The sequence below is a fragment of the Diadema antillarum genome, unplaced genomic scaffold (genome assembly GCF_040938485.1).
Source record: "Diadema antillarum isolate AM-2024a unplaced genomic scaffold, OU_Dant_1.0 seq00000507_RagTag, whole genome shotgun sequence".
Classification (NCBI taxonomy): Eukaryota; Metazoa; Echinodermata; class Echinoidea; order Diadematoida; family Diadematidae; genus Diadema; species Diadema antillarum.
In genome coordinates, this window is record NW_027271462.1 from 2180567 (window position 1) to 2193586 (window position 13020).

Consider the following 13020-nt stretch of genomic DNA (forward strand, 5'->3'; position numbering starts at 1 on the left):
TTAAAGGTAGGGAATCCCATTTGCATGCCTTAAATGAAGAGTTGAATAAATACAGTGGTATGTTGAAGAGAGTGTCATTTTAGAAACTCCCATAAAGTATAGAAAGTGGAAGGTAACATTTAGTACATTTTTATTGACCGTAAGATTTTGAATTGAATTTTTTTCGGGGCTCACCGTAAATTCCAGTACATTACTAGGCTACTTTTGCAGACCCATGCACTGCATGTGTGTCCATCATGTATATTTTGTGAAGAAAGTTCATCAAAACTTACAAACATTTCTATATACATTCTTGCCACACACTCTTTATGTTATTACATCAGCTCTTATACTTTTAGATTTGTGTTTAAAGATAAAAAAAATACACAAGACTGCAACAAAAAGGCTTAAGTGTGGCTGACACACAGAACTACTGAGTAGTTGAGTTTTGTGCATTATTCAAATTGTAGATAACTGTTGACTTCCAAATTTCTTAGCAGTGGCCTAAACAAGTCCCCTGAGGTTCATATCTAATGTTTTGCTGCATTTTGGTAGGTCTGTAAAAGGTATCCCCTACCTTTAATGTCCAATTTGTAGTTGCACACTGTCTTATATGAATATTTCAAAGAGACATGGACATGTGTTATAAGGCTACCATGTATTGTATTGGTATTATGTGAGTAGACTGTTGTTACTGTTAATGACTTTTTAGCTCACCTAAGTGAGCTATTGCGATCGCTCTTCGTTCGGCGTCCGGCGTGCGTCATGCGTAAACTTTTATACATTTTCATCTTCTTCTTGAGAACCCTATAATCGATTTTCACCAAACTTGGCAGGTAGCATCCCTAGGGGGATAGGATCTCAATTTGTTCAAATAGGCACCATGCCCCACCTGGGCCCCCCCCCCCCCCAAAAAAAAAAAAAAAAAATTAAGGAATCTTTAAAAATCTTCTTCTTTGGAACCAGAAGTAATAGAGCTAAGTTAATACCATGAGTAAGTACATTGATGACTGCAGTTTCAAGTTTGTTCATGGCGGAATCAGGGATCCCCCCCCCCCTTGGGACCCAGGGGAGGGGGTAGGGAGGGGTCCTAATGGGGCCTAAATTGTTCATTTTCATCTTCTTCTTGAGAACCCCATGACCGATTTTCACCAAACTTGGCAGGTAACATCCCTTGGGGAATAGGATCAGAATTGTGCAAATGGGCACCATGCCCTACCTGGGGTGCCCCCAGGGGGGCCCAAACCTCCCAAAATTAAGGAATGTTTAAACATTTTCTTCTCTAGAACCAGAAGTGATAGAGCTAAGTTAATACTATGAAGTTAGTACATTGATGACTGGAGTTTCAAGTTTTTGTTCATGGCGGAATCAGGGGTACTCCCTTGGGACCTGGGGGTGGGGAGGGGTCCGAATGGGGCCTAAATTGAAAACCCTATGATGAATGTTCACCAAACTTAGCGGGTAGCATCCCTAGGGGGATAGAATCTCAATTCCTTCAAATGGGCACCATGCTTCCCTTAGTGGCCCCTGGGGGGGGGGGGGGGGGCCAATTCCCCCCCCCCCCCCCCACATTAAGGAATATTTACAAATCTTCTCTAGAACCAGAAGTGATAAAGCAAAGTTAATACCATGAGTTTGTACATTGATGACTTTAGTTCCAAGTTTGTTCACTGCAGATTCAGGGGGATTCAAATGCTTGAATGGGCACCATACTTTCCTTGGGGGCCCCAGGGGGCCCAAACCTTTTAAATTAAGGAATATTCAATAATATTCTTCTCTAGAATCAGAAGTTATAGAGCTTTAAGTCTTTTTTTCCCCAAACTGTATAGTCCAACCTTGTATAAAGTACAATGTACTTGGCAGGTATTTTAACCAGTGTGATGGATATGCAAATGGACACCATGTCCCCAGCTCTCAGAGCTGCCCCCACCCCAAGTTTCCAATGTTCTCAGGTAAGAGTCTGCAAGAATGCATGGAAGGTGAACTTGTAATACTCAGGTGAGCCGAGACCCCTGGGTCTCTTCTTGTTCCCGATGTTGATTCAAACCTTAAAGAAACCCATGTCCAGATTAGGACATTTTTATCCTTGGCATCATGGAATTGTCTTCTCACATACAATATAACAATATTTTCTTCAAGAAGAGATTTTAATCCATCATGGACTTTCTATCAACTCATGTGACACAGTACACATATTTGTGTGTAATTTGACATTGGTACAGTACAGTGTATATCTGATATTTATAATTTTCATGTTGACCTCTTTTTTTCCACTTGAATGTTGATATGTTAGAATATCCAAGATTCTGAAAAAGGTGTCCATGCAGAAAAAGCAGTTGTTCATGCAGAGGTTGGTGAGCTATTGGACCCTGAAGCGGCAGTCACGGAATGGCGTGCCGCTTCTCCGCCGCTTGCAAGCGCACCACCAGTCGCAGCGCAACAAGGATTCGGTTAGTGTAAGCATTGTGTCCAGTCTGCTGCCCGTTCAGAGTATTGTATTGCACCTTCCTTTCTTTCTCAAGCTCATTAGTGTAGATATGCAAGATTAGAGTGTATGCCATAGCTAGCTCTTTCAAGCTTTGATAGCCTAATCCACCTGTGAGACAAGTTTCACTTTCTACCTTTCCTTGTAGTCACCCCAATATGTCGTTTGTTTGCAGTGGAAATGTGAAATTGGTATCACTATCCAGAGTACTTTTGCTGTAGATCTTGATACTAGTAGCATCATGCATGGCCGAGTCCTGAATGCCCAGTTGCCATTACAACTCCTGTACGTTTGTGGTCCAGAAGTGTAGCTGTTTTTGTGTGTTTGTGGAGTGAAAAGAGAATATGAGAACGGCAGTGTTTTAGTTTTATTCATACATGGCGATAAAGTTGTCCTCTACAGTGTATGTCCTTCCATTGTCAGTAAAGTTTGAGGTGTCCTATCTTACGTAAATACACTCTGAAGGTACACAAGTTATTACATTGTAGCTGCTTAATGCTCAAGAATGTAGTGGGAAAGGTAATAATTATGGGTATGTGGACAAGTGTACTTAAATGATATTTGGGCCAATACTCTGGATTACTAACTTTCTATGAAAGTATTTGAAGTTACAAAAGAGAATTGAGGCTTGTCACGATTTTCTGAAGCAATGATGAAGAAATCCATAATTTGTGACAGCAATCTTTGTCCAAAACTATTATCAGAAAATTAGGCATTGGGATGAGGTATCACAGGTCAACACAAGGTAGGGTTGATTACATACATGTATCAAATGACGGGTATGGTGATTGATATCATCTCTAGAGCTATTCCTAAATTGAACGCTTTAGATCTACATCAATAAATTGAACGCTTTAGATCTACATCTTTGTACATTCACTTCTGAGTATAGCAGTAATGATATGCGAGATAGATGGATACACAATAGTCTCTTCAGCCACTTTGTCATGATACAAGATCGTAGGAAGGTCACAAATATTTGTTAGGGTTTACTGTGAAATGTAAGTTTCACTGCTTGAAGGTGGAGACCACACACTAGCGCACATGCTGTATTAAAAGAGAGACGGAGTATTCAGTGCCTGTCATTTTATGTGTGCATCCTCTGTGCGATATTTGTGCATCTCATTCCCCCTCCCCTTTTCCTTTCATCAGAGGGAGAATCAGAAGGCCAACAGACTGAAGGAGCAGCTGAAATACTGGCAGAGACTACGGCACGACCTGGAGCGGGCTCGACTGCTGGTAGAACTCATCAGAAAGCGGGAGAAGCTCAAGCGAGAACAGGTAAGGAAGGCATGAGTCCACTTTGTGAGCAACGGCGTAGCCAGGATTTCATCTTAGGGGGGGGCGGTTAGTCTGCAAGGGAGCGAAGCGACCGAGCCCGAGCGAGCGGAGCGAGCGAGGGGGGGAGGGTGTGGGAGGGGGGTGTCCCCCCTCCCATGGTAAGAACTTTTTGCATTTGGATGTTGTAAATGGTGCAATTTGATGCATGTTTTTGCGCGTTTTATCGACGTCGAACAGTCCCACTTGTTTGTGGTAGCAGTTTATTTTGATGTAGATTATTATTGAACAATTTGCTTATAAAATGGTGTAATTTAGATACACTTCTTGTATTAATTCTGTTCACTGAATATCATGAACGCGACTGAACCCGAGCGAGTGGAGCGAGCAAGGGGGTAGGGGAGGGTGTGGTATGGGAGGGGGGTGTCCCCCTCCCACAGTAAGAACTTTTTGGATTTTGATGTTGCAAATGGTGCAGTTTGATGCATGTTTTTGCGCGTTTTATCGACGTGAAACAGTCCCACTTGTTTAAGGTAGCAGTATATTTTAGTGTAGATTATTATTGAACAATTTGCCTATAAAATGGTATAATTTAAATACACTTCTTGTATTAATTCTGTTCACTGAATATCATGAACGCGACTGAACCCGAGCGAGCGGAACAAGTGAGGGGGGAGGGGAGGGTGTGGGAGGGGGTGTCCCCCTCCCACAGTAAGAACTTTTTGCATTTTGATGTTGCAAATGGTGCAATTTGATGCATGTTTTTGCGCGTTTTATCGACGTGAAACAGTCCCACTTGTTTAAGGTAGCAGTATATTTTAGTGTAGATTATTATTGAACAATTTGCCTATAAAATTGTATAATTTAAACACACTTCTTGTATTAATTCTGTTCACTGAATATCATGAACGCGACTGAACCCGAGCGAGCGGAACAAGCGAGGGGGGAGGCATTGGGGAGGGTGTGGGAGGGGGTGTCCCCCTCCCACGGTAAGAACTTTTTGCATTTTGATGTTGCAAATGGTGCAATTTGATGCATGTTTGTGCGCGTTTTATCGACGTGAAACAGTCCCACTTGTTTAAGGTAGCAGGATATTTTAGTGTAGATTATTATTGAACAATTTGCCTATAAAATGGTATCATTTAAATACACTAGTCTTCTTGTATTAATTCTTGCACTGAATATCATGAACACTGTCTGTTCAGCAATAAAACAGAAAAAGCACGAGGGTGTAGATAGGGGCATATCCCCTCCCACACGAAGGTGATTTTGCGTTTTCAGACCTGAAATTCAGCGATCTGGTGCACATTATTTGGTGCAATGCTTTTTCATCGAAGTGTTAAAAGTGTGAATTTAGCTCTTCTTCCGAATGTGCACCATCTGTGCGTATGTATAAAGTCTAGAGCTTAGGGGAAGGGGGATTCCCCCTCCCGCTCGCGGAGCTTTTGCGTTTTTAGAATTGAAATAAAGCGATCTGGGTATAGCCACAGTCTACTTCTTTGCATGGCGGGGGGGGGGGGGGGGGGGGGAGCAGGGAGAAGGCGTGGGCGAGTGTTATCTCCACCCTTCCCTTCCGATGGAGCTTTTATCTTTTTAAGGTTGAAATTGAGATATCTCGTATACGCATATTTGATGGAATCAACATTTGGAAAATCACTAAAAAAAAAAAAAACTAATGGGGGGGGGACTGAGGGAGGAAAGGGTCGATTAAAAGGGGAAATTCCCCTTATGAGGGAACCTTCAGTTTTCGGAATATAAGTCTTGTGGACTCAGAATTATTCAGAATTTTTTGTAAATCTAAAAAGTGTACTTAGCTAGGGAAAGAGGCACAGAGGGGGAGGGCACGAGAAATTTTGCATATTTTGAACTGAAATTCAACGATCTGGTGCACACTTTGGGTGAACTATTCAAAAAAATATCTTATTTGATGAAAGGTTGCAAAGGAGACCCGCTTCATGTGCATGCATACAGTATACACACATTTTTTTTCCGCCTCTCAAATCCCCGGTCCAAATCTTAGGGGGGGCGACCGCCCCCATCGCCCCCCCCCCCCCCCCCCCCCCCCCCTGGCTACGCCAGTGTTTGTGAGGTAACTCTCCTGTCTTCTTTTTTCCATTTATGTGTTATTTCTAAACTTTTTTAAGGAGAGCAAACTTTCTGAACTATTCTGAAGAGGAGCTGTGATGTTGCATATTACATAAACCTTCACACTTTGGGCCATTCCTGTGATGGTGGTCACTGTAGAACCGAGTGTCATGAAAATAGCAGCGATGTGAAAGCGTTCTCATATTTGGCATTGCCCAAATTAATTTCACCCAATACCTCCTAAATGTCACATCAATGTCTGTGGAGTAGTCAGATTGTAAGTACCGTAGATATGTGATTTTTACCTCTGCTTTTAGTTTTTGTGGTAGAACTTATTTGCTCATTCATTCATGCCTGTGCTACATTCCAGACACAAATGTTTTTTAAATGAAGTGCCACTCTTACTCGTCAAATCAGTTTGAATGAACATATGTGTCACTTGAATGATGATGCTTTTATGCACCTAATAAAGATACCACCATCACAGACGGGAGAAAGAAGGGAAGATCATTTTTATGGGACGTTTTTCTAGAATGTTTTTCACCTCTCAAAAAAGTTGAAATGCACCACTGATTTCTGATTGATTCAATAAGCAGATTTTCATGCAACCATTGTTCTAAAAGTTCTGTAATTTATTTGTTTCTACACTAAATGCAGTCTTCTCTCCATATCAAGGCATATTAATACCCCCCGAGGACAATTACCCCCGGCTAAATTCTGGTTAGTGATAGGTTCAGGATTGGGATTAGCGTTAGGGTCAGGGGAAGGGTCCGCGGTAATTGTCCGGGGGTAATTGCCCTAGAACCCTTCACACGTGTGCGTTTGATTCAGTTCTTCCATAATTTTTGTTTTTCCCTGACCATCACAGATCAAAGTGAGCCAAAAGGCAACGGAAATGCAGCTGCAACCCTTCAACATCCTGCTTCAGAGAACGTTGGAGAAACTGGAGGAGAAGGACCCCTTCAGCATCTTTGCAGAGCCAGTCTCCGTGGAGGAGGTACGGAATGGCGTGTGTTCCAAAGATGCTACTGGGCAAAAAGTCAAGAAACCGATTTTCAACCCACCATCAGCAGTAGCCCCATTTAATATGGATGGTATAGTTTTGGTTGAGATGGAGCTTATCACAAAGCATCCTACCATATAAAAAAAAAAGAATCACAATAAAGCATAAAATATAAGGAGGTATTACTATTTTTCATGATAAATCATAACTGTAGACTGTTTGTTCTAGAAGCAATTTTGTTATAATTATTGTTCACATTTTGTATATTCACCAATACTTAACATTGATTACATTGATCAGTGTTTCTTTATAGGTTGTTTCTATCCCTAATTCACATTTCAGAACTATTTTGAAGCACTAAAGGTCGGTTTGTGTTTCATCTGCAAATGGTAAATAATGCCTTTAACAAAGGGAAACTTTTGTTCTTTTGTGGCAGGCCCCGGACTACTACGATGTCATCAAGAAACCCATGGACTTCTCCACCATGAGCCGCAAGGTAGACGGCCACAAGTACACAGGGCTGGACCAGATGGAGGAGGATTTTAACCAGATGGTGGAGAACTGCATGACGTACAACAGTAAGGACACCAAGTACTACCGAGCAGCTGTCAAGCTACGCGACCAGGTACGTTGATGTAGAGTCATAGCAAACAAAATATACCATGCACTGAGAGGCTCTAGTTGACATAATGGGTTCCGAGGTGGCAGAAATTGCTCTCTTTTCTGAGGGTGCAGCCTCAAAGGCAATAGTGCAACTTTTGTCACTGAGGAATTCCTAATTTCAATAGTGACTTGAAATGCTATGTGATATTGTTAGGTTATATCGCTTCAAGGAATCTTTTAAAAAAATGTAAACTTTTTGAAATAAAGATGTGTAGATCTTGCAGGATAGGCAATCAGTGTGCCACAGTAGACACAATTTACACAGTGGTATATGAGGCTGATACTGATAGCTTTTGACACGCATTCTCAATGAAAAAAAAAAAATTATCAATCCCATATCTATGACATAATATTCATGACAAAGTGCACAATTTCATGAAGATGTCATGGTAAAGCACATTTTTCTCCAGCATTTTTGTCTTCAACGTCACAGCAATGTTATGTTTGGTCACATGACACTAGGTACAGACTAATCACTGAACAGGATTTCATTGAGGAGGGAGATAATGGACAATATGTCCATGGTCCTTCAGAACCATCAAACTGTGCACACCCAAGTGTCTGTGCTACCACTCAGTGATTCAAAAGGGCGCTACACACAGTGTGGTGGAAAAGTGATCCATTATGTCAAGTGGCAGTAGCTACAACTGCTGAAGAGCATTGTGCTGTCATTATGGTTGGGTCTCCTTTGTCTGCTGTGTACTCCTGCTCCTTATTCATAAACATTCATTGTGTTTCTGAACTTTTAGAGCCCACAATATGTCCTCCTCTTTAGTTATGATATAATGTGCAGGACATTGACTTTGATATTGGGGTTGGGGTTGTTGGCTGAAGTGTTCTATATGAAGACCAAAGATAATAATGTAGGTGGAGTTGCATTCTGCATAATTTGAATGAAGATGACTTTTCATTTTAAGTGTATCATGTACCAAATGGAATGCAATTTTATTAAAGTTGCCTATCAAGAAATTGTAATTCAGTAGAAGTGAAATACAATATGAGATGAAAAAAAAAAAAACTGTTTTCATCGTGTGCAGGGAGGAGCAGTAATACGACAAGCAAAGAGGCAGTCAGAGAAAGCAGGCTACGACCCAGAAACAGGACTACACCTTGACAAGGCACCGGAATACGAGGAGGCAAAAATCAAACTAGGAGACAGTAAGTCCAGTGTTGTCTGACATTTGTGTTGTACAAAGCGTGTTCAATGTCCTATCCTTTTGCAAACCTTTCTTGTTTTTGTAAGTTGGCTGCTTTCAGAAGTTCACATTTTATTTAAATGGCGGTGGTCAGTGTCTCGCTAATTTTTCAGGACAAAATATATTGTAATGATTATGCAACTCCTACAAGTGTATGTTCAGTGTGTAATGATTTTGATATGGCTCACTCATGCAGACATTGGTGAAGATGCAGGATAATGCATAGTTGATGTCCAACTCACATTCTGGTCTTTTATATGTTTTATTGTGTTTTGTCTGTTCATTTTTTTTTTTGCATAAAATTACATCCTTTTGTGGTATGAGGTCTTTGTAAAATATTACAATTTATTTTGCTAACTAGTGTTTAACAGAAGTGTGCTAGGTGTAAACCAGATATGCATGAAATCACTTGAGAATACCGTGATAGGGAAGCAAGGGGAGTGATGATGATTGTAATTAATTTGGCAATGTGTGTTTGTCCATCCAGTTGACTCAGTACTGCAGCCAGAGAACAGGGCTGATATGACCCTGGAAGACCAGCTTCGAGAACTCCTGGAGAAGCTGGACGCGACGTGCGGCATCAAGCACTCGGCAGCCCGCTCCAAGCGCTCCAAACAACTCCGCCGCGAAATCAACATGATCCGGCGGCGGCTGGCCATCGAGAAGAACAAGAGCAAGCCTCAGAACGGAGGAGACACCGGCGGCAGGAGCGCCGAACTGACGACGGAGGACTCCTCAAGTGAGAATTTGACCCTAACGGATTTAGTCCCTACTTCTTGCTTGGAACATGTTGCCAAAATCTGTCTGTGGCAAATTTGTGGGAAATTTTGAAAAATGTGCCAATTTTAAGAGAGAAACAAGAACTTGAAAGCTAGGTGGAAGCCATAGCCTGTTGTATTGTAATCCCCATCTCATGAAAGTTTTCTGTAACTTTAAATCTGTTTGTGTTGTCAAATCACTAGTTACACACTTAGCTGTAATGATGTTTTTGAAAATTCTTGACTGAAATGAATAGTTATATGTGAACAACAGAGGGCTGAAATGAAAGAGAATCTCTTTACTTTGTCTTATGATATGTTCATAATGAAGAGCAGAAATGATAACCAAAAGATACAACTTTGGTGGGACAACATCTAGCATAGGTTGTTGTATATATCCCACTGTCTATTTCGTTGTTAATGGATTTCTGTTGTAATATTTCCTTGCTCTGCCCCCATTCAGGCGAGTCGAGTGAAGTGACATCTCAGAGTGATTCAGTGCCACCCAAGCTGTCCCCAGCAAGGCCTCTACCCATCACCAGTCGCAGTCGGTCGTCCCCCTCCAGACCCTCTCCGGGAAAGGCTGTCAGCTCCCCAGGCAGAGGGAGGGGGAGGGGAAGGGGGCGTGGCAGATCTGTGCGCACCATGTCTGATCCCCAGCCCGGTGCTGGGGATGACACCATCCCAACCTTGTCGGCCAATGACAATGCGGAGACACCAAAGACGAAGAGTCCTGCCCCTGTCGACAAGGCAACGGCGTCCCCATCTGGAGTTGGTCGGAGGACATCTGTGCTCTTCACAACAAAGGGCAAGCAGGGAAGCCCCAGCCCGAGGAAACCTGGACGCCCTCCAAAGCGGTCCCTGTCAATGGACCAGGGAGCGTCCCCGAACAAACCCGCGCATCGCGTCAGCCAGAGTGGAAGTTTGCATGTAGAGACAGAGTATGAAGGAAACCTGCCTGCACACAATGATGCTGGTGCCAGCCCACCCTCAAAGAGATCTCGCAGTATGAGCATGAGCACCATTGGGCAGCGGAGTCCCCGAAGGGTCACGTCCCCCTCCAAGGACTTGCCCAACGGCTTTGAGACGGGGCAGCAGACCGGGGAGAGTTTTTCGCGATACCGAACCGACAGCACGAGACCTCGCAGCAGCTCGGATTCTGACAGCAGTAGCTCCTCCACCAGCACATCCAACGGGTCTGTCTCCGAAATGAGCTCTTCGCTAGGGGAGGACTCCGGGCCGGGTGGCCGCAGCCTGCTGCAGGCCAACAGGAATCCCTACACAGATGACAGCAGCGGCGACACATCGTGTGGCGAGAGCACCAGTACTACTAGCAGACCCATCCCAACAGGTGCGGCTGGCCCTGTGCTAAGGGACAGGAGAGGTAGGGTGACTGTGCACACAACACTTTTCTTCTCAAATTTCTCAACAAAAAAAAAGAAAAACCCAACTACAACAAATAGCAAAAAGAAATCACCACTGTCAAGAAACCGGGGTGTATGTGTAAAGTTGCATATTTTCATTACAAAGCTAAAAAAAAAAGAAAATAGAAATGTCAGTTTGTTTTCATACTCTCATTCATCTTCTGAGCAAATTTTGACTACGTTCCATTCATTGGATTGCTTACCCTAAAATTTTGTTTCTGCTTTCAATTGTTTTTGTGCTTTGATCTCTTACCTTTTTTTCATCATTTCCAACCTTCTGCCTGTGCTCTTTACTGTACTTCTCGTGCATCTTACCTTGATTCATTTCTGTCCTCCTGTGTCACTCAAAGGCACTTATGTTTGGCTTTATGTGTTAATTTTTTTTTAACCTTTCTGTATGCAGTTGTTACTTGACTCTATTCTCCCTCTGCTCTCTTTTGGTTGGGCTCTTGAAAATTTTGCAACTTCTACATCCTATTGAATGTTGTTTGTACAAGGATTGGATTAGGCTTTTTTGATATATCAATCATTTTTTTTTTGAAAGAAATGTATTTTGGGAAGTGAAAGGAAAAAAAGTGGCACTGTCTACCTGTCTCTTTTCTGTGTCCTTGTTGAGAAAAATAATGTGTGTCTTTGTGACCCTTTGCCTGTAAAGTCTTGTCACTCAATTGCATGTTGCATGTACAACTCATCTGCTTGCAGTCTCATGTCCTAGTCTGTGTACTTTGTCTTGTGAAAATCGATCAAGCAGTGCCTAGAATGACATGAACTCAAAGGGGTGCACCGGGGTTACAGCTTCCAAATCAGCTGCATTCAGCTCCAGTGAAAGGCTCCCCCTCATTCATCCAAAGTATTAACCACATGGTTTGAATCACCTAGAACTCCTTAACTCTGATGACCACGTTTCGACCTACAGACAATGTCTTCCAGTACTAATACTTACACTTCCCTCCATTCCAAAGCATGTGAGACAATAATCTAACAAGCAAGATTATGGACTAAAGTTCTGGAATATTCTGTGAAATGAAGATGATGATAATAATGATAATAATAATAATAGTAATAATAATAGGGGGTATTTGCAATGCTCTTTAGCACTCAGTGTGAGTACTCAAAGGGCACAAAATCATGGATTTTGTGCTGCTTTAATCCCTTCATCACCATCTAAGTTCATTCACATTTGTTAGACCATCCACTCACTACATTACACTTTGTCATGCAAATTTAATGTTAACAGACATGTTTGCCATTAAGCTCATGTCGCCTACCCACCCTGCAATATTTAGACCATAAAGCTGTTGTTTACGAAAGAAATGATAATGTTCTCATTCTCATGTATATGTAAATGAATATAAGTCTGCGATCTAGGTGATGTGATAAGGTTGCCCCACCTTCTTCCCTGCTCCCCCTTTTTTTCACATGGTGTCAAACAGAAATAAACTTTAATATTACATCAGTTGTCTCATGAAGCAAAGATGAGATGAGAGTAATTCTCAAGTGACTTTTGAAACATACTTCTTTTGCCCCAGCCCCCCCCCCCCCAAAAAAAAAACAACTAAAAAGTGTGTTTTGTATTCTAAGAAAATAAGCTCTGTGGAAATATTACCTTCACGTCACTGTTTGCCGCACCTAAAATAGAACTACATACAGCTAGGCCACAAAGCAGAAGTTTAGTTAAGATAGGGAGTACTTGCAAAAGAGGTATGTGCCACCTATAAAGATGATATGACAATACTTTCGTCACCTGTCCAGCAGAAGGACCTCAACATGAAATTTTTACCCAAAATCTTTTTTTTTTTTTTGTATGTGACATAATTTGATAGAGTTTAGAAACTGATGTTGTCATGTTTTTGTTTTGTTCAGTTATTTTGTTTATTTTTTTTTTAATGTGCAGGCCCTAGGCCATTCTGCTGAGCAGGCGACGATTTGTAGACTGGCATGAGCAGGAGCACACAGTTATTTATTTGGGGGTTTATACATTAGGAAGGTTATAAGTCACTAGCATTCATCTTGGGAAATGTAGTATTTCACCCCTTGCTTAGAACACTCTGTGTATCTCCCAAGTCAGTACCTTTTATTGTTAGGTTAAGTCAAAGGAATCTCTTAGTACAGGGTAATGCCGACCATCAATTTGAATTATCTTTGGCAG

At 42.0% G+C, this 13020-nt stretch overlaps 1 protein-coding gene across 4 annotated transcripts in view; it reads left to right on the plus strand.

Moving 5' to 3' along the window:
* Window positions 1–13020, plus strand: part of LOC139734047 (peregrin-like) — a 41402-nt gene that overhangs the window by 11681 nt on the left and 16701 nt on the right. For 2 of the 4 annotated variants that reach the window (XM_071644861.1, XM_071644862.1), the window contains exons 3-9: window positions 2273–2435; window positions 3617–3745; window positions 6696–6824; window positions 7267–7455; window positions 8531–8651; window positions 9177–9428; window positions 9911–10798. In XM_071644861.1, coding sequence (XP_071500962.1) covers window positions 2273–2435; window positions 3617–3745; window positions 6696–6824; window positions 7267–7455; window positions 8531–8651; window positions 9177–9428; window positions 9911–10798 — 1871 coding nt within the window. Of the gene's footprint in view, window positions 1–2272; window positions 2436–3616; window positions 3746–6695; window positions 6825–7266; window positions 7456–8530; window positions 8652–9176; window positions 9429–9910; window positions 10832–13020 lie in introns of all 4 variants that reach the window. The other 2 variants (XM_071644859.1, XM_071644860.1) reach the window with 2 other exon arrangements.